The following is a 26,857-nucleotide window of genomic DNA, read 5'->3' on the forward strand; positions in this document are numbered from 1 at the left end:
AAACAGCCCATCTATAAAGATCTCCCAGTTCAGAATATTACATTCATAGATAACTGAGTTAAGATTCACAGCTGCTTCAAATTTGACACCACAACCACTACTCTCACTGCCTGGTGGAAAGCAAATGACGCACATAACCTCAAACTATCTCTTCTACTCTTACTCCTCTCTGGTATAACCCTATGTTTAAAATCAGTGAGGAGCTCATCAACTTTCCCGCATGGAAACAGAGAGGAGCCTGGGGCACCTTTTCAGTGGCAGCTCTCTCATGACCACTGCCCTTTAGACAAAACATACAACGCTCTTCACTTAAACTTTCTCTCTCTCCCTCCGCCTTCTCTCTATCGCTCTCACTCCCTCAACCCAACCTGGTTGTATTCAAGGTTTCTGTAATAATGGGGATTTTTCCTTGCCACTGTCGCCAAGTGCTTGCTCATTGGGGAATGTTAGGTAAATAATATTATGAAGAGTACGGTCTAGACCTGCCCTACATGAAAAGAGTCCTGAAATAACTTCTGTAAAAAAATAAAAATAAAAAAATAAAATTGAAATGAATTGAATTAACAAATGGACACCAGACAAACATGTATCACACTAAATAACTACATAATAATTATTATAGCTTCATTTTAATTGCACCAAGATTCTTTGATTCCCGACAGTGTTGATGCTTTACACTCTTATTCCACCACTGCAGCTCAGGATAGCATGAGGATACTGTGACAATAACAGGGAATAAAAACTAAACTCTTCAGGCAAACTTCAGCAGCAACATCATAATATTTGTTCATCAGACAATAGAACAAAAAACAAAAATGTCACTCAGTGAGACAAGACACTTTATAATAATTCCTGTATATGCTTAGCCTGCCTTTATTGATTGGAAAGTACTTTTTTGCCATTCTAGTTATGTGATAATACTGTTTACATTTCACCTTGTTTATATACAATATATCTTTTGGCTGTCACTAGAACCTAATTTACCTGCAGGTATATTTCATATCATATTAGGTACTTTTATTCATTGTTCTGATGATGTTTCTTGTAATTAACTCTGCCTCTTTATCACAAAAGCGTTCCTAGCCGGATAGGAAAACACGGGGTTAACCGAGCCTGTTGATAACCAGCTTTGTAGTACAGGTTATCCTGGATGGCCAGTGTAATGTTCAGTGAAGCCAGATAGCGAGAAGTTATCCTGGGAATGTCAGACCTGCTTCATAGTACAGGCTTCTGGTCTCCTTTCCACCAGTTTACCCAGAGCTGATTCCTACCTACACTGACTCTCTCACTCAGATCTTCACAACTCCAATATGGCAACTCAAAATAACAAATGAACCCACAACTGCTCAACACTGCCCAGCATAGCTGGCACAGCTGCCCACAAACCCGTTTTTTTGTTTGTTTATGTCTTGTTGTCTTTGTGTTTCTGTTGTTTTACAACCCCCTTTTCAAAAAAGTTGGGATACTGTGGAAAATGTAAATAAAAACAGAATACGATAATTTGCAAATCATGTAAACCCATATTTAATTGAAAATAGAACAAAGACAACACATCAAATGTTGAAATGCTGAAATTCTATTGTTTTATGAAAAATATATGCTCAATTTGAATTTGATGCCAGCAATACATTTCAAAAAAGTTGGGATGGGGGCAGCAAAAGGAAAGTTGTGTCACGCTAAAAAAAAAACAACAACACCTGGTTGAATATCTCACAACTAATTGACTAAAGATTAACTGGCAACATGTCAGTAGGATGATTGGGAATAAAAAGAGCCTCCCAGAGAGACAGAGTCTCTGTGCAGTGACGATGGGGAGAGGTTCACCACTCTGTGAAAGACTGTTTGGGCAAATAGTGCAACAACTTAAGAATAATGTTCCTCAATGTAAAATTACAAAGAATTTGGGAATTTCAGCATCTATAGTTTATAATATCATTAAAAGATTCAGAGAATCTGGAGAAATCTCTGTAGGCAAAGGGACAAGGCTGAAAACCAGTATTGGATGGCTGTGATCTTCAGGTTCTGAATATCCTGAACAGACATGATTCTATAGTGGAAATCACTGCACAGGCTCAGGAACACTTCTGAAAACCATTGTCTGTGAACACAGTTCTTTGCTGCATCCACAAATGCAGGTTGAAACTCTACCATGCAAAGAAGAAACCATATCTAAACATGATCCAGAAATGTTGTTGACTTCTCTGGGCCTGAACTCATTTAAAATGGTCTGTGGCAAAATGGAAAACTTTCCTGTATTCTGATGAATCAAAATTTCAAATTGTTTTTGGAAATCATTGATGCCGCGTCCTCCAGGCTAAAGAGGAGAGGGACCATCCAGCCTGTTATCAGTTCAAAAGCCAGCATCCGTGATAGTGTGGGGGCGCATTAGTGCCCATGGCTTGGGTAGCTTGCACATCTAGGAAGGCATCTAGGAATGCTGAATGGTATATACAGATTTTGGAGCAACATATGCTGCCATCCACACAACGTCTTTTTCAGAGAAGGCCTTGCATACTTCAGCAAGACAATGCCAAACTGCATTCTGCATGTATTACAACAGCATGGGTCTGTAGTAGAAGAGACAGGATGCTAAACTGGCCTGCCTGCAGTCCAGATCTGGCACCCATGAAACAAAAAATACGACTAAGGAGACCCTGAAATGTTGAGCAGATAAAATCCGATATCAGGATTTCAAGAATAGGACAACATTTCATTTTCAAACCTCCAGTCCTCCTGTCCCAACCTTTTTGAAACATGTTGCTGGCATCAAATTCAAATTGAGCATATATTTTTCATAAAACAATAGATTTCAGCATTTCAACATTTGATGTGTTGTCTTTGTTCTATTTTCAATTAAATATGGGTTTACATGATTTGCAAATCATCACATTCTGCTTTTATTTGTTTTGTAAATAATACTTCTATATACGGGTGGCATGGTGGTTCAGTGGTTAGCACTGACACCTCACAGCAAGAAGGTTCTGGGTTTGAACCCCGAGACCGGGGCCTTTCTGTGTGGCGTTTGCATGTTCTCCTTGTCTCCCCGGAGCACCCGGAGGTTTCCTTTCCTCCGGGTACTCTGGCTTCCTCCCACAGTACAAAGACATGCAGACAATGGTGACTCTAAATTGCCCATGGTATCGTTGTTTGTCTCTATGTGCCAGCCCTGCGAAAGACTGGTGACCTGTGCAGGGTGTACCCTGCCTATATTGGATTGTTGTTAGTTTCCCATGTTAATTATTCAGACATTTAAAGATTTCCCAAAATAACATAGCAATGAATAAACAGTTTTTTAAAAGAATGTTCAATATTGAAGATTAAGGGTCAATCTATCAATCTACATCTCTGCTTGATTATTCTGTCTTTGAACATGCATATGATCAGTCATTTGATCACTTATGAGTAGCTCTTAAAAGTTATTTTGACACTTTGCTGTAAGTAGAATAAATGTGTCTTATTGCCCCCACTCAACTTTTTTACTCTTAAGCTGCTACAGCATTCTTAAGTGTAATTCTTGGAAGGCAGATAAATATGAGCCCTATTTAAAGAACAAGCCTGTTACGGGTAATATTTGCATTTGTTTGAGACTGCTATCTGTGTAGTTGTCTGGCTTGACTTCACACAAGGAACACATTTAGAGGCCAAGCTGGGGCGTGAGGTTGCCTTGCAGAGGACTGCGAAAGGTGCAGTGGCTTGGATGTACACAGCTGAACAGCTTATTAAATCCAGGTGGCAAAACTTGGCTGCCTGTCATTACCTCAGTCATATCTTTTCTGTCTCTTATAATTTTCTGTCCACTTCTAAGTTCACATGATCTCACCAAACAGGAACACCATGCCAGAGTCTCACTTTAAAAAACTTTCTGGAAGTGTTTTTTTTACATTGTATGATAGCAGCTGTCAGGGGGCCAAAAACAGATGGTGATGTACCTTTTTGGTTCCTTAGAATTTAGATTTTCTATAATACTGTGATTTACTGTGCTACTGAATGTTTTAGACCTCTATGGTTACATTATTTTCTTATGATTTTTATACATTTATTTCTGATAGGTGTAAAAAATATTTTTTTGCTTAAATTTGAACTGTTAACCAATGTCAGTGACCACTGTTGGCTTATATGACCTTTTACATTCCCAACAAATCAGTCGCAGAACTTTTCATCCTTTCCATTGATCCCCTACAAAACCTAAACTTCTAACACCAATACATAATAACTTGGTGACAGCTACTATGTTTCCAATTGTGCCAGCAACAACAGAATTAGACATGCATTGCTTGGATATAATAGTATGATGATACATTTCTTGGCAATAATGTAATAATTTGTTGCAAAAAATATCTATATAGATAACTAACAACTCCATTGTTGTTATTGACTTTTTGTGTGTTGTATTTCAACTTAACATGTGTTCAACCCATCTCTTCTACTTTCATTTTGACATCTTAATTTTATTGTGACTTTGTATATCCTTTCTTCAGGCTCCTCTGGCCGGCTCCCCATTCCTCACTCAAACTCAATTTCCAGCTCACAGGCAGGAGGAAACTGTGCTTAAGGATGTATAAGTTGGAAACTGAGTAGAACCCTTCTTTGGGGGAGCACTGAGGAATGGGATCAAAGACTCCTCATGTGAAGAAGAAGAAGAAAGATGAAACTTTACGCTCTGTTCAGCACTGCTTGGAATGACCACGTGTTCTGATTCACCAACCAATTCACTGATCACAGATAATTCACCTTTCATTGTTTCCAAACAATAAATGCCAAACCTGTACTTAACTCACACTCACTTTTATTGTGCCACTGCACATTTCTGTTAATCTCAATCATTGCCTCTGGGTTTGAGGACTGTCCTTTGGTTACATGAAGCGGCTGGAATTCCTTATTTTCCACTTTTGTATCTAGTTATCTATCAAATCTGCACTTGGGTTAGACTTGGCACTGAGCAAGAGTTCAGCTCTATCTGTGTCCAAGCTGTGCTCAGTGAAAAGATTTAGGAAGAGCAGATGTTTTGTGCACACTTTGATCATAGTGAGCCCAGGTAGAACCCTCTGATCCTTTACCAGATCTTTATAATTCAAGCGGCTTCATCGAATAGGATAGAAAACATTTTACTCTTAATGTCCACATAATTGAACCTCCACAGCGACACAATAGGGCATCTATGTCAATTCACTGGGATCACTGGGACATCAATACAAATAATTTCTGTTTTTGTCTTTTAATCTCAGGTTATGGTGGGATGGCTGAAATTCTTGAGAGCTGACATCTTCCAGTTTTTACAAGCCGCAAGTTCTAGAAAGTCACGCACACTACACTTTCTTACACATAAGGAAACGTTTGTCACTGACATTCAGATATTAAATTAATTTAGTTTTATGGCCATGGGAAGTAGCTGTGATGCTGTATGTGTTTTTGCCTGAGCCTAAACTGACCGGGGCTTCAGTCTGGACTATAGGCAATCATCGGTTAGCAGGTTGGTGGTCTTAGAAATGTGCACATACCACAGTGTGATATAATATACAACCTGTCCGAAGTGGTCACGATGAGCAGCATGTTTGAGGGAGGGAAAGCAAATGTGCGTGCAGTGTGTGTGCCTATTTGTTTGCACAGGTGTTAGGTCAAGAAAAGTAATGTTTATTCACTGACATGGGGTCTGATGAATACACACGCACGCACGCACACACGCACCCACGCACGTCCATGACATACTTTTTTTCTTTACATCACCATCAGCCATCTGGATTCAATTTCCTCTCTACTGATTAAAAAAACATCCATAGTAATGTGTTGTTTTACCCCCTAAGCCCAAGTCTTTGACTCTAACTTTACCAATGACTGTCAAATTTGGATGGGTTCCCTGACCCTTCAGGTAGTAAGTCTGGTTGAGTATCTGAGTGTCCACAGCCTGTCAGTCATAAAGAAAACATTTCTGAGGCCCGTGTCTTAACTGCACAGCAGTCTGTTTGTCTGTTAGTCTGCTCTCCTGCTGTATTTTGACAGAGCTGAGATAAATCAAATGTTAATAGTTGTATAACGTTCAGGGAAGTTTATGCATATTTTATCTTTTCTCTCAGGAGTTCAGAGACTCTTAAACAGCATAGCATGGACGTAGAAACACAGACAAACAGGAGCACGTCATGGGTTTTTTCCACCATTGCATATTTACTACCTTGGAAAACTTTTAGTGGTCATATTATTTGAGAGATGTTTTGATTCACCACTTAACACTGGACGTCCGAAGTACAGTTGTGCTTCTGGTGAGATTGGGGCTGTTGTTCTGTTGTTGTTATGTACTCAGGAACCAGACTGACAGAACTAAAACACTTGGTTTTAGACTTGGAATATTCTGATGAAGACTTGACATTTTACTTTAAAATTTTGAGAAGTAGTGAGTAAAAAAGCAGGGACAAAACTTTGTTAATTATTTTTGTTTATTTCAGTTCTCCAGCTGCTTTAAAAATGAATCTGATGCTACAGATGGTTTGTTACACAGAAACATCTGGGAAGGCTTAGTTGGAAACTGTTTGGAAAAGGGCAGGCACTTAAAAAAAAAAAAAAAAAAAACCAACTTGAAAGCATGAATCTGTCTATAAATGTCTATCACTATCATGGGCTAAACAATCAACCAATCACCTTTTGCATCCTTCCCATTTATTTCACACCAGTGGACCAAATTGATAAATCAAACTCCCGCTGAAGCCAGTCGGAGGAAGAGCAAAAACATCTACAGCCTCCAATGCCCTTGTTTCAGTGAAGATATATTCTCCAGTTCTCATGAAAATTATGCTATAGCAGCATCTACACTAACCTCTTTAGGTACCGCCATGCTTTGTCACACCGAAGACACGCCTTCATAGGACACTGATTGAGCCGAACCACTGTGGTTCAGTCATAAGGTAATAGCTTGAAAGCCTGGAAAGATGAATTCTCGCCTTCAAAAAAAAAAACAGCTTCCTTGCAAGCTTACTTAAAAATGTGAGTCAACTGAACTAAACTTGAATAATTTGTTCAATGTTGACTCAGGAGTTGTGAAAATGTAAAGCCAGCTTAGTTATAAGTCCTTCGAATTAGATTACAAAATATGTTGTTTGTCCTTCAGATTGACTTGTACTCTAAAAGTGTTTTCTGCGTGCCCTCTATTGGCAGGAAGACTGTTGACAAACTGAACAATTTTATGATGTGACAAAGAAATATTTAAGTTTTTTAGATCACTGTTATCATGGTTATGATAAACACTTGGTTAAAGTTCCATAACGATCTGTGCTTGGAAAAAAACACACTGTTGTGGAAACAGGAAACAAACTGTCTTCCATGTCAAATCACAGGTCTATCACAATAAATGGGTTTCCATCGAACTGTAGCACAAATTTTAACAGAATTTTGAGAAAACTGTGAAAAGAAAAATTACCAAATGCGTCCATCCACTATCATTATTTATATTTTAGGTTGGCTTGTCAAGATAAACAGCTGGTGGTGCTAATTTTCCAGTGGCATCGAAAAGTAGTAAAACCTCAGTGAAATGAAAGCTAAACGAAAGAAAACACAATGGAAATACGGTGTTCCTGTATGTTTCATATTATTTTGAGGACATTTGATTTAGTTAGACTTTGATGCATTTTACTTACTATACACCAAGTTTCTGATGTTCACTGAAGCTGAGAAAACAAATTCAATAAAGGTGAGATATTATGCTCAGTCAGCAACTGCTGTGTTACACTGGCACACTTTTTTTCTATATTATTATTATATTATATTATTATAATATTATATATTATTAATATTTTCTCAGTTTGAAGTGTGTTCTTCATCTGACAGAAAGATCTAACAACATTCTACCAGATCTAGTACAAATACAACATGTATGGCTGTCTCCACTGACCTTGAATGTATTACTATATTGGGTGGTGACTCCCACCCATTGCCTTCATGAACATCAGGAAAATGAACCATGCCTTTACTTAAAATAGTCCCTCAGCAAGTTTCCATCATGTCTGTCTGTGGTCTTTAGATCTGTGGAAAGTTTTAAATCTGTGCATTGAACTTTTCAACTTTTCCCAAAGGGAAATTTGTCACGCAGCTAGGTAAAGCACATCCACACATAAATAACACATAACAACTCTCCACACAGAGAACAAAGAGGTCTCTCTATAATGATGGAAGGACACAGCTCTCTCTCTGAAGATGGTAGGCAGATCAGCCAGTTAGACGCCAGTGATCTTCCAGGCCACTGGAACTATTTTGTGCAACCTCCTCTCTTCCCCAATTGTGAGATTGCCAAACCAAGCAATAATAGCAAAGTTGACAACTGACTCATCGAGGAATTATAGAAGAGTTTTCCACGCGCCCCAAACCAATGCAGCCTCTGAAGGAAGTACAGTTGTTGCTGGGCTTTTCTACAGATTGCAGTGGTATTGTCATTGAATGTCAGTTGATAATCAATTAAGGTGTTCAATGATCTGTCTCTTAATGACAGTCTGAATGAGAATGGGCTTCTTTCTAAAAATCAACACACATCTTTCATTTTGGTTACCCACCGGAAAGTAATGTGCAAACTATATTTGTTTAGACAGTTGACTTAATAGGTTAAATGAACACTCACTAGTACATTAATTTAGATCATCATCTTAAGTCACTGACTTCGAGTCTGAAGAACTGGTGTTTATCGGTAGCAATGGTCTGAAAATGAAAAGCAGTTCATTTAAGTTGAATTATCTTTAAATAATTAATAAAACATTTACATAATAATAAAACATTAGTGGATTCCACTAAGTTGTTGTATGGGGTTTAACAGTGCTGTAGCTGATTTGACTCAATTTGTCAGCCCTGCAGAGGTTTAGAATTATGTTTTCATATAATAGACATTTATGACTCGGGTCAGTCTCAGTGTAAGGAGGCAATAACAGCAAAAATAATAATGCTTTATAAATGAGACAGAGCTTGAAAGAACATAATAAAGTCAGGTGGTGGTTCCTTCTTATGACGGTACAAGCAGATCTGTGTAATTACATGATAAATGAGGGTGAAAAGGCACTGACATACTCTCAGTGGCCAACTGAAAACTGATATGTGCTTGATGTATGGGTGGAACTTGTACAGGCCATACAATACACTGTATACTGTCCCCATGGTTGCAATGTGTGTGATGACGGCCACATGGTGGCAATAATATACTATCATATACCATCATCCTCTGCAGCAGAAATCATGTACTATATCTCTTCACAGCTACTTGGAGTTTAAGCTTATATGTTCACACTCAATGCTAAATTGATGTCCTAAATGATTTTAATATGGGGAGGCCTATGCAGCCATGTAGTCAATATAATATCTTACATCATTCGTTACTGGGATAATACAGTCAGGCATATCCCATAGCATCATTTTACACTCCAAAAATCTTTCCCATATGGCTATGAAGTCACCCCGCTGCTCATTTCTGCATATCCTGTAAGCAGCTGAAGGAGACCCACTGAAGCGTGACGGGAGCTGACTTTCCTGCATGCATATTTGCATTTGAACAGAACACTTGTGCATGAAAGCCAAAGAGGGCGTTAAGCACAGAAGGTTCCTGTGAGTCACCAACGCAATACATCACCCACTTAGCAATCATTCATTAAACACCCATCTTCCTATGCAGGGAACAATAAGACCATTTTTTTCAATGCTGTGAGGGAAAGACGTACTTTTATATGCATCTATATGTAAAACATGGCAGGGGTTAAAGCTTGTTGAATGTGTGTTCAAATAGAAGTTGGCTTAGGGAGCTATTTTCTAGCACAATGAAACAAAAAATGGAGATCTATCATAAAATGCCACACCTGGTCTCACATAAAATAATGCATGTTTATGTTTCATGTAAATTCAGCACGCATGCTTTAAACCACAACCAAAAATGCATGTCTTTAACAATATCCCTTTTTCTCTGTTTGTACCCTGCCCTTCTCTAGGAGCACTGATGCTCATTAGTGGAGGGGCTAATAAGACTCTTTTTATCTTTTTCTCTTTTGTCTCTAGGCCCAAATCTATGATTATGTCAACAACTATCAACAAGACTTCCAATTAGTTATGGACAAAGTCAAGAGCTTTAATTTGCAATCAATGGTGTCAGATACACTTTGCATTTGGACTTTTAGTAATTGACAGGTGCAGAAATGACATTTGAGGGCACTCTGATACAGACAGGCTGCAGCATTGTTCTTTGGTAAAAACTCTGAAGCAGCAGCTCAGCAGCTTTAAGGTGGTGGGATACTGGAATTGTAATAGGCCTTCAAGTCTATGACTGTACATGAAATTGATGAGATACGAAATTGATTACAAAAGAAATTGAAAATCAAGAATCAAGAAAAATGAAGTAGTCTGACTCAGAAGGCGACATTTATTCAGTCAAATTACGTATCAAAGAAACCACAGTAAGGCTAATTACAAGTGGGTTCAAATGTGTCCATCTGAAACCAGGCTGTGGGACTACATGAGCGTTTGAACATCTCTTTCTCTGTGGCGATGCCAAAAGGTTCCTCAACACTGTGCTCTGAAGATGACTGAAAAATCAGTAAGGCAAGTGATCGGAGACGCTGCGTGTCATTAGCGGAGCGGTCCTCACACATCACGCACGACGTTAGGAGTTCCCCGCTTTCACCGTGAAAACGCCCCTCTACTCTCCTCCTAGCCCTTCCCGACCGTGAGCCGTCCCTGCCGGCTTGTGCCTGTCTGCTGTCCCCGCCTGCAGGGCTGCATCTCCCGTGGCAGAGTGAAGGGCTGCACTGGGGCGGTGACGGTGTCCGTCTTCCAGGTTCCCGCAATCTCAATGATCAGAATCTGGACTGAAGCCTGACACCCGGACCTGACAGGACAGGTATGCGTTTTTATTTGTTCGTCTCACAGGGCGCCGACGCCAGCGGAACAGGTGCATGCTGCTTTTGCCGGCTGCTAAGAAATGACATTGTAGGTGAGGGATGGGAAGCGTCCTCGCACCAGTGGGGCAAGCCTCGCAGGAAACCGCGCTCTGCATGCTCCGCAAAGACATTGCTTTGTGCCTCAAGTGTCATGGACGGATGGAGAGGGTGTTGCCACAGAGCTTTAATCCGACCAATATGGTCGGCATGCTGCTTTAATAAGCTGCACAGAATCAGGGCATCCTTTATTTCATGGACATCAAGGCCCAGTAGGCAGAGGGAGTCAGCAGGTGCACCTTTCCTAGCATCTCACTGAATCACTCAGCGCCTGATCAGCTCCGTGACTGTACACATCCAACCCACGTACAATTGTTGGACCTATTCTTGGACATGCCGGCGTCCGCGGAGAGTGTGGTTTCTCTATGTGGAGCTATAGGCTAACAGCTGATGCTCAAGATAAAGAGCTAATTGAAGACGGAGTGCATTGTCGCGGGTGTGGCAGAGGGGGCAGGCGTGGGCGCTTCGACAACCACAAGGGGTCAAAACAGTGTGAATTGCGCTGTGAGAAAGTGAGCTATTGAATTGGAAATCTCCTGAAACTGGCACTGGTAGAGTTTATTGAAATAATAAACTGTACATTTATCTCAGTAGATAAGTAAAGGGGCAAACTGACCTTGATGCAATTTATCAAATTGTTTTTGACTTGGAATATATTTTTAAAAAAAGGGAATGAGCAACTGGGCAATGGCTGAAGGAAGTGTCCTGCTCATAAAACACGACTTTGAAGATCTCTACAATAGTTTTGAAGTGTCCTTAGTTGTAAAAGCTGCAACTCAAACATGCAATGCAGCTTTAAACCACAACCAAAATAAGTATGCATTTAATTTCAACTGAAAACAAAAATAAACTATTTTAGATTACATTATGACAGTTATAACATACAGCAATCTGTAAGAAACATAAAAATATGAGGCTTACTTTTACATTTTGGGGGACCGAAACAAACAGAGCAATCCTACTACAGTAAAAGTTTGGCTAAGAATAAAATGATAAAGAGAGTTTCTGAACACCTCCAGACAAGTCAGACTGTGGAAGCTATTATTATCAGTAATGCATCCCACTGTTCACCCTCTTCCTACTCACATAGACTGTCACTCCTTGTATGTTTGGCTCCTTTGCAACCTCACCACAGGCTGCAGTAACTCCCAGACTCTGTATCTGTGGAGGCAGAGTCAGGGAGGGGGCAAATTAGATCTAAAATCCATCCATCTGTTTATCCATGCCTCTGTCCTTTCATACATCCTCCAGCCTCGTTTTCCTTTCTTTCACCTGCTCCACTTTCAGTCTCCCTGGTGTGCATTACAATGGTAACACTATGAGCAGTGTGGTGCTCCTCTGTTACGCCCATTTGCTAGTTCACATTAAAGGGCAAAGTCTCTTTGTGTGGATGCGTGTTGTGTTAAACACCTTCAGGAAGAATTATTGTTATCATACCTGTTTTCAAGGCTGTTGAAGGTGGTTCAAAAAGACTCAATGCAGCTGATACAATAATGGAATTACATGCTAAATTTCCCACTGAGCAGTTTCTTCTTATCTGTGACACGTAAGATGTAACAGGCACTGACGTGAACCCCTCAGTTAAAACAGGGAGGTACCTTCAAGAGCATATGGAGGATGTACACATGGTGTTCACAGGTGGCGATTCTGCAGTCTGTCACCAATGCACATGTCATAAGGGTAGAGGTTAGTCTTGTGTTGTACAGCCACAGGATGCACTTCTATGTGTTTATTTTTGTGCATGTAAATTCAGCACGCATGCTTGTTTAAGGCAGCACAGTTCGATACAATTTTCCCTTGAGTCCTATTTTAAGTCATCCTGTTATTGATTTGCAATAGCTCATTGAAGCAGGGCCAGTGATCTGTTCACAGCCAAATTGGAATTCTCCACAAGATAAACTCATGTTACACAGAAGAGAAAGGAGCTTTCAAAAGGCATAGCCAAGGTAACGTCCTGTATTAAACTGACACTCACTGCATTACCATCACAAACAATATGTTGTAGGATACAAAGCCTGACTCAGGAAGACTTTTCTCTAACATCATATTCAAGCTATGACTGGTGACACAGGCATTGATCTTTTGATATCATTAAATGTTAAAGAAATCAAACACAATCATAAGAGCAAAAGTGCATTTTCTGAAGAAAATGAGTGTGATTGCTTATAGCTAAAAGTTATTGAGAGCATATAAATGTTTATTAAGTTGAAGGCAGTTTGACATATGCTGTGGTTTAGTTGTGATGACCTGTTTAGTTTTAATGACTAGTTGCTAATGCTAATAACTTTGAATGAAAGTATGTTTAAGTCCTCAAAGGTAAAAAGGTCTGAATAATTTAATGTTTCATTAAAGTACAAAAGTTGCTCTCTTACTGATTACTTTGCACGTCTGGGTTCAGTAATTTATGTTGAAACTGTAAAAGTCTCCATCCTCCCAACTGATTTCCATAAGACCAGTAAAGTCAGACTCTTTTTCTAAGATATGAGCAAATGAGAGAGTAGTGAAAGTGGTGAATTTTCCATTTACAAATCCTACATTTGAAGACCTTTGGCTTAATCTCACATTACATTACCTGAATTGAGACGACAGTATATTGTAATAATTTATAATACACTAAATAAAATTGATATCTGTTAAGTATTGCACTTATATTTGCATACTTGACTTGAATAGTCTGACTCGATTTTTAAACAACAAATTATCCTCCCCAAAGTGTGTAAAAGGAAATCTCACATAGTGTATACTGTACAGTCGTCCATACTTGTCGCTCCACAGGGACACACATACACATACCACAGATCTGCATCTTGTTTCTGTGACCTTTTGTGTTCATGGCAAACCATTTTAATGGATACTAAAAGATGGCATGCTTGAAACTGTTGGTCATCCTCCTCCACCCACCACCACTGTCTCCACAGTGTCATGTCAGAGTGCCTGCCTCTACATGAGCTGTCACATTCTTCAGTATAGTGCCATGTGATGCCTCACCTCTTCTTCCATCTCATGAATGTGTCAACTAGCAAAATAATGGCTACAGGCTCTCTTTTTTCCTCCTCTTTATCTTATTTTGATATGCTTGACAGACGATGTTAGGCTAGGGTTCCCATGGTAACTGCATTTTAAACAGGCACGCTTGTTGTTTCTGTGTTAGCTATCGTTAGTGGCAACACTCTCCTCTGCGGTCAAATGAGAAAAAAATTTGAACTGTGCTGTTGGCACAGTATGGTGCATGACATTTTCTTGTGATTGTGGTAGGGAGAGTGAAGGTATATATTGTGCTTTATATTTGACTGCAAGTAAAGATCTGCAAAATTTCATTGAGGGAAGGATCATCATTGTGTACCCTATAAGAGTGGAGAAGATGTTTTTACTGTAGGAATGGGAGGAAGGTGATTGTCTTCCGTTTACACAGTATGACCACTCTGAAGTTTAATATGATCTTGGAGATGCAGGGTTATATATTCATGCATAAAGTACACTTGATAGATTTATTTTTCTAGGTAATTAAATATCACAACGCTTGAATGTATTTTATTTTGATCCTCATAAAAGCTGGACAATGTCGTTTGACTGAAGGTACTTTGCACGCTTCCTTCTCTCTTATTTTGCCCAGCTGAAGTCATGGTGTTTAGCAGGCTCTTTAAATACACAGGACGTGCACACTCCAACAGCGGTGACAGAAATATTCACTTTGAGAAGCTCATACTGTTCAGTTTCTATCAAGGCTGCGTCAAGGAGGAGTAGAGGGAGGAGGGAGTAGACTGCGATGTTGTGTTAAATTGCACTTCTTAACACACCGTACACATACTGGAGAATGTTGTATAAAAAGAAAGTTATGTATAGCCTGCGCTCTGCACTTTGCCTTGGTCTGTCTCACTGAACAGTCCAGCAGCATGTTTGTCTGCCAGGACTGTATTTGTCAGTGAGTGTATCAACAGTATGTCAAAATGTCCACAACCAGTGTCACACACACTGTGGGTGTCTGTACAGTAACGGTTCTTAAAAGAATCTTTTTTTTTCTAATTGAAAAATCTAAATAGGTTAACAGTCTGCGTATTCCAATCATGTCCCGAGAATTCCAAATGCTTTTGACCTTTAATGTAATATTCCTGTGCATTCTTACACATCCCGACATGACCTCCTTCACTAAATGGAAGATTAATTTGTGGCGGAGACTGTAAGAGGCTGGCTCTTCCACTCGTGTAAACTGATTCATATTTAACATATTCATCTCATAAATCAAATGATGCTTTTTGACAGCTCATTTTGAGACATTTCTCTGCCTGATTTGTTCTAATCAGTGTGGATTAACTTTACAATGACCCAGCCCCCTGCTCTAATAATTTTGATACGCACATTTGCCACCTTTCCTTGACTGCAAGCGACAATGAAGCAGACACAGATAAATTTGCAATCACACAATCTGTCTTTTCATATCAGCTCAAAAGGTGGAACTTAGTACTTCAGATGTTGAAGTGTGGAAAATATGTGAACCCCTGTAATCCCCTGTGCTGTTGTGCAGACCCTCCCCACGAGTCACTGCTTATGCTATATCAACACAGGTAGCACAACTCCCTCTGGGCTTGCTTTCTCTTGGGGAGGATGATCTTGCAGCCTCATTGGTTCCGAAGCCGTATCATTTATCTCGGTTGCGCTGTGACGTGATTTGCAGCAGACTTAATAGTCATGCTACACAATCTGCTTCCAAGACTGCTGAGTGCCGAAGGTTTGGAGAATGTGTGTATATGGCTTTCCCTGAACAAGGACATCTTGCCACTCCCTCTTCCCCAACCCCCATCATCCTGTACCTGGTTTCTCAGAGACAGCCTCTGCCCAGCAAGGATTGATGGACTGGCTATGTATGCCATTAGAAGGGAAGCACTGATTATAAAGCTGAGACGTAAAAGGACAGCATGATGAAATGGCAAAGCTCAGTGAGGAATATTCAGTGATTGGCTGATCCAGTGGGTGGCTTCTGTGTGTAGCTACACCAATTTAACATACACCATTACTACTGCTTTTTATCAACGGTAACTAATTCAGATGTCTGGATACACATTAAAAACATAAAAATCATAGCTGTTTATGCTTGTTGTCATGGTAACCATTACAATGTGTGGGTGTTCGATTTAAAATGCTGGTAATTTTCACAAAACTGCACACAAAATGTAAAAGATATTAACATAACTAACAGCCACATTAACAGCTCTTTGGCATTGTACTCGATGTTTTGTGCATTACAGGGACAATGCTAAGATGCTAATATTTAGCAGGTTTAATATTTACCATGTTCACCAGCTGAGGCTGATGGGGATGTCAGTAGTTTTGCAGGTAGTATGTCATGAACCAGAGTACTGAACAGATTACTTAATTCTGACCTGTTGGTGGGACTATCTCTATCATCTGTACCACATTTTTATGACAATACATCCAGTAGTCGATGAGAGATTTCACTAAAAACTAAAAATGTCAACCCCATGGTATTACAACAGGAAATGTCAAGGGGTCACCAAAATCAGTAGGATTCATTGTCAGGGGAACAGGAATGTTTGAACAAAATTTTATGGCAGTCACTCCAGTGATTCCAGTGACATGTCCGTTATTTTAAAATCTGATGTAGGGATTTGAGCCACCACCTGAAAAGCTTAGAACATTTTGATCTTGAATAACATTTAGCTAAGCTAGCTTGAGCCCACCTGTTACCTAAAAAGCAGTCATTGTCTCTGTGCTTGTGAATACTGTGTTGCACTGTGTTGCACTGTGATGTTTTTCAGATACAAAAAGAACAAACAAACAAACCAAAAAAACTTCTTGATGTTTAGACTTTTCTCATGGCCAGACCATTTACAGGGACATCATTTAAATAAGAGAACCTGAAAAACAGACAGGGTTATTTTAAGGTAATACTGAAAAAAAAAAAAAATCTGCCTGTGGGCAGTGTTAGCAGATACTGGAGTGTTAGCATGGCAGACCATCCCCAGACCCTCTTCACTGCTGACATCAAATGATAAACACTAAGGATTACTGTTTGTGGTAGTCAAAGGCACCATGGAGAGGGATTAACCTTCAAAAAGTGCCAAAAAATCCATTAGGGCAGCCAACCTGTCCAGTTTCCTTGTTTGACACTTTGGACAAAAAGAAGAGACTTGGATCCATACCTATTTCCAATTAGAATTCTCTCTTGAAAAGTTCTGAAACCGACAGATGGTTCGGTTTGAGCAAACTGTCTTTGTGTCTGAGTGAAAGTAACATCCCTTTAAATCTCCAAATTAATGAATGGCCTAATTAACAGGAGTACAGTTTGGGGCATGCTTTGTTCATTTTTGTAAATGATGTAGTCACAAAAGACATTCTGGCAAAGGAAGAACATTGCCTGGAGATCACAGTTAGGCATATTATCTACACAGAGCACTCCACTCTGCAGCACATTGGTAATTTTACATGACTACTGCTACTACCACTACTATTGTTACCTCTACTATTACCACTTTGTTGTTGTAACATAAAATTATACATTATATATATATATATATATATATATATATATATATATATATAAACATTACATTACATCTGTCTTGTCCCTCTTGGTATTAAGCCATGCAGATAATTAGAATTTTACCCAAATTTAACTGTTTTGGTATGTGTCAACATTTCAAATGAGGTCTCTTTGAATGGTCTTGATTATTATAATGTTTAACAATGGGGGATTCGGCTGGAATCACTGGTTTGTATTGAAGCACATATTGCATTTGCAAATAGAGCGACCAAGAGGAAAGAAGGAATAATGAAATGCTGTACGGGGGCTAAAGCTCTAGGGGGGATGTTGTGAGAAATGCTTGCAGGAATGATTTTCTTCTTAAAACAAAAGCATCATTGAGGATTTTTCAGAAATGAGCAGCACCAATATGCCTCTTTATTCATTCAAGTTCAGGTCTGATCCACAGAGTTAAATGATGAGGGGCTCAGAAACCTAAAACAACAAATGTGAGATGAGTCATCCCAGGGGATTATTTTTTAGAAAGAATGCAGGTTTTCTACCTAAATTTAGGTGGGGTTAGAATGAGGTTTTCCTGTGAGTTATTGTTTTTGTTTTAAACAACAAGAGCTCAGCACAGCACCGGTTCCTCAGACAAGTCTTCAAGCCTAAGCAACCATATACTGTAGATTGCTCGTCCCCATCCTCTGATATGACCCGTAGGAGCATCAAGTTACAATGACACACATGATTGTTTATGGTACAGTCATGGTTCATGGTTTGGTTACGGTTAGGCACAAAAAACAACCTGGTTCGATTAAGGAAAAGATCATGGTTTAGGTTGAAAAAGCATTTCCTTAAAGGTAGAGGACTTTGTTATGGTTACTATAATAAACATGTAGTCATGGTTAGAGTCAAATAAGAAATGAACAGCGGAACGGCAGAGATGAGCAGCAGTCTCCTGTGTGAAAGCCCTGTTTTTTCAGTCCATCTACGGGCTTGTTTTTCTACAGGAGGGCAGTCTCGTCGCCTCTTGATTATTTTTAGAACTCTGGAGCCTGAAACTTTCCTGACGTTACTCTTTTTGTCAAATAATTCTGAAATACCACAAACCTTTCTTACAAAGCTTTGATGTTGTGACCAGTGGAGGTGTTGATGACACTGTCATTTATGACAACACACTCTGATGACACTTTGCTTTTGCTCTCACACTCTACTCTATGCACCTTTTTTTTTTCTCCAACATACTCTGGAGGGAGGCTAACACTTGATGCTGTTAGCACATGTACAATTTCTTGACAGCATACTGTGTTTGAGGAGCTAGAGGAATCCACAAGCTGTTCCTCCTGCTCTACTGTGACATATTTTTAAGATGCTATATTTGACAGATTTCTCCTGCCCACCGCTGATGAAGGATGGGCCTGTGGGCAACTGACGCCTGCCTGAAGACACATCAATTTTGGGTCCTCTAAATTGACAGTCTTTGTTTGAGAGATGGCACGAAGACAAATGGGCAAAGGCAGGTCGTGGTGAATGGTGCATCATGAACATCATTCTGCCCTAGATGAGCAGCCATTATGTCTGTTACTATCTAGCAATTTATCTGAGCTGTCCTGCTGCAGACGATGAGTGTTTTGCTCCATCACATTGTCTGCATTTGCTTCCTTGTTGACGTTCTACAGTTTGAGACCTCTTTCCACTTGAGTGAGTGCACTTTTTTAGTTGATCCAAGCTTACATCAGGGCCACCGCAATGCTCAGTAATGATTACTGAGTATCTGGACTGACTCTGAAATGTAGAGCGCAGAGGAGGTCATCTCCAGAGAAAGGCTGACATGGCAAAGCTGATAAGAGTCCTGAATGAGAGGACTCGGTGATAAGGAAGTCTGTGTGCTTTAATGTGTGCTCATGAGGACAGTAAGCATGTGTGTGTGTGTCACAGAATTTTTCTTATCAGTGTTTTATCTTAAAAAATTTTCAATAACTGTGACTGATCATCTAAACACAGCTTATCTTATTAATGCCTGCAGTGTTTTGTAACACACTTAAACAGGCAACGCTTCTCATGACAACAAAGCACACCCATTTGAAGATACGATCTGCTCTTTTTGACAGTCAGAGATACCGCACATCACAGGCGTTAGATTTATCATCTCATCTCTTCACCCAGAAAGCAAATATATGAGACAAAGAGCCATGTGACAAAAATGTTTGAAATGTGGAGGCAAGTACTTCCGTTCAGAAAAATACAAGTTTACAGATGTCTCATATCTGAACACAGTTGTAGGACCATCTGTAGTGTCTTCTTGTGTTGCGACAGACAGTCTACGAGCTGTAAATAAATTATGGCTCCATCCAATCCTGAATGAATTACAGGATTTGCAGTGGTATTTTCTACTTTGTTGCATATTTTGTGTCACCAACAGCTATGATGATCTGTTGTGCATTCAGAAAGTATTCCTTAATGTTTACTCAGTATCCCATAATGACAAAGCAAAAACTAAATTTTATAAGTTTTTATTTTTTATAATAAGAAGAATTTCTGCAAAATTCTTATTATTATGAAGGAAAAGCTGAAGTATCACATTGACATTAGTATTCAGAGCCTTTACTCAGTGCTCATTTAACGCACCTTTAGCAACGATTACAGCCTTGAGTCTTCGTGGGTATAACGCAACTTTGCAAGTACTTCCCTGCAGAAAAATACGACTTTACAGATGTTATATATTTAAACACCTTGTTGCACCATCTGTATTCTCTTCTTGTGTCGTGACAGTCAGCCTAGGAGTTGTAAAGAAGTCATGGCCCCATTCAGTCCTGGATGAATTACAGGATTTGCACTGTTATGTTGGTGCATTGTTTTGTGTCACCACCAACTAAGATGATCTATATAACTAGGCTGTAGCAGTGCAGGAAAAGCTGTGAAAAAGAATATTAGCCCTCATGTAGGAAACTAATATTACAGAAAATATGGTTGAACAGTAAACAGAATAAATAAATTGTGAAGACTTTAAAATAATTAGAAAGAATAATTAGAAAGAATTTGACTATTTTTTATGTTTGCTCAAAATCCAGGGGGAGGTGGGAAGTACGGAGAGGTGGAACTCACGCTTCTGAATTTGTGAATATGTAGACTTTAGTTAGACTTGATAATAAACTATTAACACTAATTACGTGGTTCATAGGGCATACCGATCTGTAACAGTTTACGCTCCAGACAAACGATCCTATACTTATTGGTTTTGAAAGAACACATGTACATTTTGTACATTTGTGAAGCTTATAAATTGCTGATGAGACTGTCAAAGAAATTATTCAACTTTATGGTGATTTCTGAGGTGAAATACAATGTAACAGCCCCAAAAACATCTGTTTAAAAGATAACCATAAAGAAGCAATACCTGACTAAATATTTGAAGCTTCACTTAAGTATTAATTGCAGGACTGTTTCAAGTGATTGCATGACATTTTACAGGTATTCATGTTGCTGTGTCCAACCCCTGTACAATTTAAATTAAGGCAATAAGATTTTCATGATATTGTTCCTGTTGTTAGAAGGGTTGAGGTGCTCACTAGTGAATCTCAAACCAGCTCTTTAATATAGAGCAGACTGAAGATGTAAAACCTTGAAGTGGCTATAATCAATATTTTTGGCTGACTGACTGGGGTGATCATATTTCCACCATCGGTCAGCCGAGTGCCACATCACTGAGTTGGAGTTTCTGGTGCAAACAGGTTCTATTAGATTGGTGTTTGCAGCCTGATTTAAAGACATTTTTTCAGACAGACTGGGTATAAACCCGGTATATGACTAGACCATGTATGGATGCCAACCAAGGACACAGGGCTACACCTCTTGTTACGGTCTACAGAGCCGCTGTTGTTTCCTGGCTGCTCAGGAACTGCAGGGATCGGAGAAGCACTTCCAGCTCACTGAGGCTCACCACCATTATGGCAAATAAACTACTTTCATTACATGTATCATTATAACTAAAGTAGGCACAGGAATAACTAAGCATCCAACACACCAAGCAGAGAGAGCAGGACAGACAGAGGGAAGGAGAGAGCTCAAAGGTAACTGCTAATGAAACTAGCACATCTGAGTAATATGTAAACAGAAACACCAGCAACCAGACTTGAGACTATACCCTTACTGCAGCACAGAAATAAAAGGGTTTCTGTCCACTGAAACGCTAGAGGGCTTTTGATTTGAAATGATTACAGAAAGTGTTGAGTTTGTATTAACATGTGATGCAGTAACTTTAACACGGCAAACAGGAGCGACTGGAAACAAGGCTTTTCACAGAAATTCCGCTATGACCAATTCTACATATCAAAGACAGGGAGGTAGAATCACAGTCGGAGGCTGTGAGCTGTGTGATAGATAAAATAAGAAAGATAGCATGGCCATCCCGGTAGCTCACCTGGTGGTGCACATGCCATTTGGGCTCACTCCTTGCCGTGGCAGCCCAGGCTTGAGTCCGGCCAGTGGCACTTGTCATACCCTCTCTTGGTTTCTCTCCCCAACCTTCCCGTCTCTCTATTTCACTATGGCTGTAATACAGTCTGTCTCATTTAACTTCCCCACTAAGTGATCACTTTAAAAGAAAATATAATGTAGCTGAAATCACAGCACAGTCTTTGTCTTTAATCTATGTGTTTGGTGATTTTGTCAGACGACCTTGCAGGATTTCAGCCATATACTAGGTTGTGTCTTGTTTTAATAACAACAACTCAAGTGACTCTGAGTAATGCAAGATGGCTAACTCTCTTTGCGACTAACCCATATCATTCAATGCTGCAGTTCCGCTCATTCATAGCGTCTTTTAGCTTATGTTTTGGTTTTCACAACTTGCCTCTGCTCCCCCCATGTGGCCAAAACATTAGTGTGTGGGTGTGGCTTTATCAGATTTGACTAATGGTGACACAGAACCCTACAGCTCTGATCACATTCTGACTTTGATTTTCAAATTGCTCTATTCTGATTAGTTCACACAAATACAGGACATCACCTGTTTCCATCGGTGCACAGCCCACTTCCAAGCAGTGTTAAGATTGCAGACATAAAACATAAAGATGGAAAAATATGTAAAACAAAAAAAGTATATTAACTTTCCAAAATGTTTTTTTCAGGAGCTAATCCCCCCTCAATGCTCATGCAGTAGTGTGGATAAACATTGAAAGTGATCTGCAAAGCCTCCCCAGTTTTTCTATGTACTGTATATCACATCTACCTCTGTCAGTTTTCTCTGTCAGTGGTAGTTTTGTACTGCCACGAACTTTAGGTAGTTGTGGAACGGTTTTCAACAAGACATAAACATGTTTAAAACTCACCCACTTATGTACACATACACACATTCACCACAATACCCACACTGCCCACACAGTTTGAGATTAATGGACCAGAGTGGAAGCAGCATGGAGGCTGTCTGGGATTACTGTGGTTGTCTATGACTCAAGCAAATGTCAAAACCAGTTGTGTCACAGTGCTGTCTGAGAGTAATAGAATTCAGTTAGATAACCATCCTAATATAAGCACTTTCCTAAATCTAGTCTGAGACTGTTTTAATTTGGTCCTAAACTTCTGAAGTATAAATAAAAAAAGTATTTCTGTCCTATGCAAGTAAAAAAAAGACAACTCACGTAATGCAACTATTTTTGGAGGCCTTCCGCCCTCTGCACATTGTTTTGGGAGCTTCACCTACTGTGTTGCAGTCACACTTCACAGAGACTTTCCTTGACGTTTGTTCTTAGAAATTCAAGAAACAAAGCAAAACCTTTGATGGGAGTCTTTCTGATAACAGGGACTGATAGAATTGGAAGTATAAGCAGCCGTACTACCTCATACATCTCAGTCTCCATCATCTCTCTCACGCAGATGATTAGGTGTGTGGGGACCATGTGGAGCTGGAGCGATTGAATCACAAATTGACCCAAATTAAAGAATTGATTGGCCTCACGATCATGATGTGTGTGAAATGAGCAACCTATAGTCTCTGACACTGATCTATTAGGATTCTTCTCAAGTTTGCCTGTGATTCACTGACATATTGTTCTGACAGCTGCTTCATGGAGCTGGCATTCACACTTTATTACAGTGGACCGATCTGATTGGCTCATGTCAGTTTTAAGGAGAACTGATGTTTACAAGAGGAATGAGATCAGATGAAAGATAGATGTAAGGTGAAAGAACTGACTCGGAATTTGAGTAATCTTTACTGTGCTTCTCAGTATATAACATTGATTGCATGAAATGTCCCTTCATAAGAATTCTAAGGCAGAAGGGTATTACTGTGGCCAAGGGGTCCAAGAAATAAAACCACATATAACCACAATGTCCTCTATTATGCACATTTGTTGTGTGCCTCTCCCCATATTTTCTGTCTGCCTCTTGACTGTACTCAATTAAATAAAATAAAAATACACAAAATGTAGGGCTCTGTTATATGGTTGAAGTCAATATCATATTGATTACAGAAAAACTGTGGGTCAATCTGTAGCTTTACGGGGTCATAGGTTTTTAGTTCAACTAAAAGATTCCATCTTTTCTTTTATGCATCTCCAATTCTTTCTTTTTTCTATGCTTTAATTTCAGTGAGACATTGAATTACGTAAATTTAAGTCACAGATGGAGGTGCTGTAAAACTTGTGACCAGTAGCGTATGTCCTGATTCATCAGTCAGGCTTTGAACTGTATCACTGTTATGTTTTCCATCAGATAAAACTCCTCACACATGTAAAACAAAAACATTTATAACTGTGTCAGTTTCTCATCATGAATCACTCCTTTGGAGGACAGAATTTGAATTTTCTCATTTCTAACAGTATATGATCATATCCTTGCTAGAGAACTAAATGGTAAAAATGAATTATTTCCCAACCCAAACGAGTTGTGCTTCATAAATAAAGTCTGAACTTGTGAACCTACACTATGACTTTGAGATATTTTTGGATGACAGTTTTCACAAGACACTTGCGTAGATAAAACATCAGTAAGCTCCATGCAGTGTTAAAGTTTTGTTTGACAGATATTCTGCTTCCTCGCAGTACCGTGTGCGTATATGCATTAATGTAAATTTGCTGCTTCCCTCGTCTGACTTTGACATTGTCTCATTGCATAAACATGAATCAGACAAATTTACACATGGAAATCTTTTGGAAAATATAGAAAATCTCTAGTTTTTACCCCTTTAACCAGGACCACCACAAACTGTCATTACTGTCTGTAATATACAGTTATAGTATATAGTTATAAGGAGAATATCTTTTATAATTAATTGTATTTTTAGTCATTAATTAGAGTAATGACACACCTCATAGCCTCTTCAGAGTTGTGGAGGAACACTGCACGGTGTGAGTGTGTGACATCTGCAGCCTTGTCAGAGCCAGCCTGCACTCCTCTTTGATCTGGCTTCATTATGCAGAGGGAGGCTGACCTATTATGAAAGCTGAGAGGCGCTGTGTTCCAGCCTCCCAAGCTGTAAACACAAAGAGGTCCTCAGACAACTGGTTGAGGAATAAAATGTTAATTATGGCCTCTTCTTTGGGAGAAAAATACCACCATATCTTTTCCTGGTTAACAAACACTTCGGTTGGTCGTTATTAGACCAAATTAGGCTAATGTTTGGCTCGTCCCTAATGACAGTTTCCCCCGGAAGCTTTGTACTTTTTATCGGAGCTTTCCACGTCCCCTCCTTACTAATCCCTTCCTCTCATTAATCTCATGCCTTACTTGATGCTCTTTCACATTTCTCACTTTAGAGCTTCACCTACATTACAAATCTTTTCCCAAACATGTGATAAAGCACATATTGAGGAGCTGATGATGCATCTTCTTGTGTTCAAATCAATAACTTCAAGGTTTAGTGTACTACTTAACGACACTTTGCTTTGACGCAAAAAGCACATTCTCTTTATGGCTGTTTTACGCTACATTGGTAGTCATTAATGAAGTTCTCTCCAGTGCTTACACAATATTACACACGCCGTAGGCTAGCACATTTCCTGGAGTTTCTTAAGAAGAAAATGATACATTATACAGTAGAGTATGCATTTCTTACCCTTTCTCTTGAGACTGAAATGGGAATACTTTAAAATAAACAATATATTCGAGGAAAGAAGGGACCTGATAATTTAGCTTTTTTTATTTTTACCACACTGGAAAAAGGAAGCACCTCCTTAAAATTCTAATACTGCCCCGTCATAATCCAATATTTTTCAAAAATGGCTTTAGTTAAGAATTTCAGCAGTGGTTAATTCTGGAGAAAATTCCTTATGTTATCTTGGAAAATTTCAGCTGACATATAAGGAGTGTTAGACCTGTGACCCCGTAAAGCTACAGATTGACTCCGGGCTTTATCTCGGACAGTTCGTTTCACTTAGCTGTACCACCTCATATGAATATCAACTACTTTACTGTGTGAGTCCAGCTCGATTAAAGCAGTGGTCACCTTCAAATTACCATTCATGTCTGTCTCCTGATCACCTTATTATTGTATCAGCATGGCTGTATATCTCACTCTCCAGCCCCTCTCTTTTCCTCTCCCTGGTGTCTCTCTCCTCATAACCTCTGCCGTTTACTCTGCTACTCTTTCCTTCCTCCTGTCTCATCCTCAGATTGTTGTCACATTCCAGGTGCCCTCTCCCTCCTTGTCGTCCCTCTCCCTCCTGCTCTCATTCTCTATCTCGGTGTGTCTGCTGTCCTGTGCTGTGCCGCAGGGCTCTCTGGCTGATGTAATTTATGCTATCTCTTTTGCTAGTGTGAGAAGAGAGAGTCCTGAAGCCAACACTCTTCATGCAGAGTGCTCCTGTGGGAGGCTGTGAGCCAGCACTGACTGAGCTACTCTCTTCCTCCCTTTCACCATCCTCCTATACACAATGATCAGTCTGCATAGTGGTAGAGGATGATTAAAAATACCAAAGCAGCCGTCAGCTGCAAAGGAAATTGGATGCGATGTCACCACAGGTATCAGTTCTGCGGCAGGTCATTACACCACAATGTCAGTTTAAGTGATGATTTGGTATGCTGCGTACAGACGGGAAAGCGTTCCAAAGGCAGATTGTACTTTTAGCTGCAGTAAACACTCTGCACTGGTTTTTGGAACAGGAAAAAATTTGATGTTGACTGAATATGTTTATGTGTGGTTGCAGGACTGCAATCCATTTCTATGACAACAGAGAAGGCTTTGGCTGGGGAAATGAAGAGCGCATTGGAGGGTGACGCCAGGAGGACCAATCAGGTGGGAGCTCAGTGGAACTCACAGCTGCTGTAGATCATTTTACTCAGGCCTTTCAATCACTCAGATGTCTTCCGGTTTTCTGCTTGATATGCAAGGCAACTAGCCGCCTCTGCCTCTGCCAGCAACTTAACATCTTAACATCTGAGAGTGGCAGTTCACACTACATCATGCATTTGATGATTGCTTTACATGATC

At 39.7% G+C, this 26,857-nt stretch overlaps 2 protein-coding genes across 7 annotated transcripts in view; one reads left to right on the forward strand and one right to left on the reverse strand.

Annotated features, from left to right (window-relative positions):
- The window catches only part of ttll9 (tubulin tyrosine ligase-like family, member 9), a 67,186-nt gene that overhangs the window by 34,597 nt on the left and 5,732 nt on the right, over window positions 1–26,857 (reverse strand). The gene's annotated exons all lie outside the window — the stretch shown is intronic.
- LOC139620389 (band 4.1-like protein 1) overlaps window positions 10,491–26,857 on the forward strand; it is a 41,644-nt gene continuing 25,277 nt past the window's right edge. For 2 of the 5 annotated variants that reach the window (XM_071475851.1, XM_071475853.1), the window contains exons 1-2: window positions 10,491–10,849; window positions 26,574–26,662. In XM_071475851.1, coding sequence (XP_071331952.1) covers window positions 26,591–26,662 — 72 coding nt within the window. In that variant the 5' untranslated portion in view covers window positions 10,491–10,849; window positions 26,574–26,590. Of the gene's footprint in view, window positions 10,850–12,115; window positions 26,663–26,857 lie in introns of those variants that run through there. The other 3 variants (XM_071475854.1, XM_071475856.1, XM_071475852.1) reach the window with 3 other exon arrangements.

The sequence above is a fragment of the Trachinotus anak genome, unplaced genomic scaffold (assembly GCF_046630095.1).
Source record: "Trachinotus anak isolate AG129_WGS33_773 ecotype Australia unplaced genomic scaffold, CSIRO_AGI_Tana_v1 ptg000004l, whole genome shotgun sequence".
Taxonomy (NCBI): domain Eukaryota; kingdom Metazoa; phylum Chordata; class Actinopteri; order Carangiformes; family Carangidae; genus Trachinotus; species Trachinotus anak.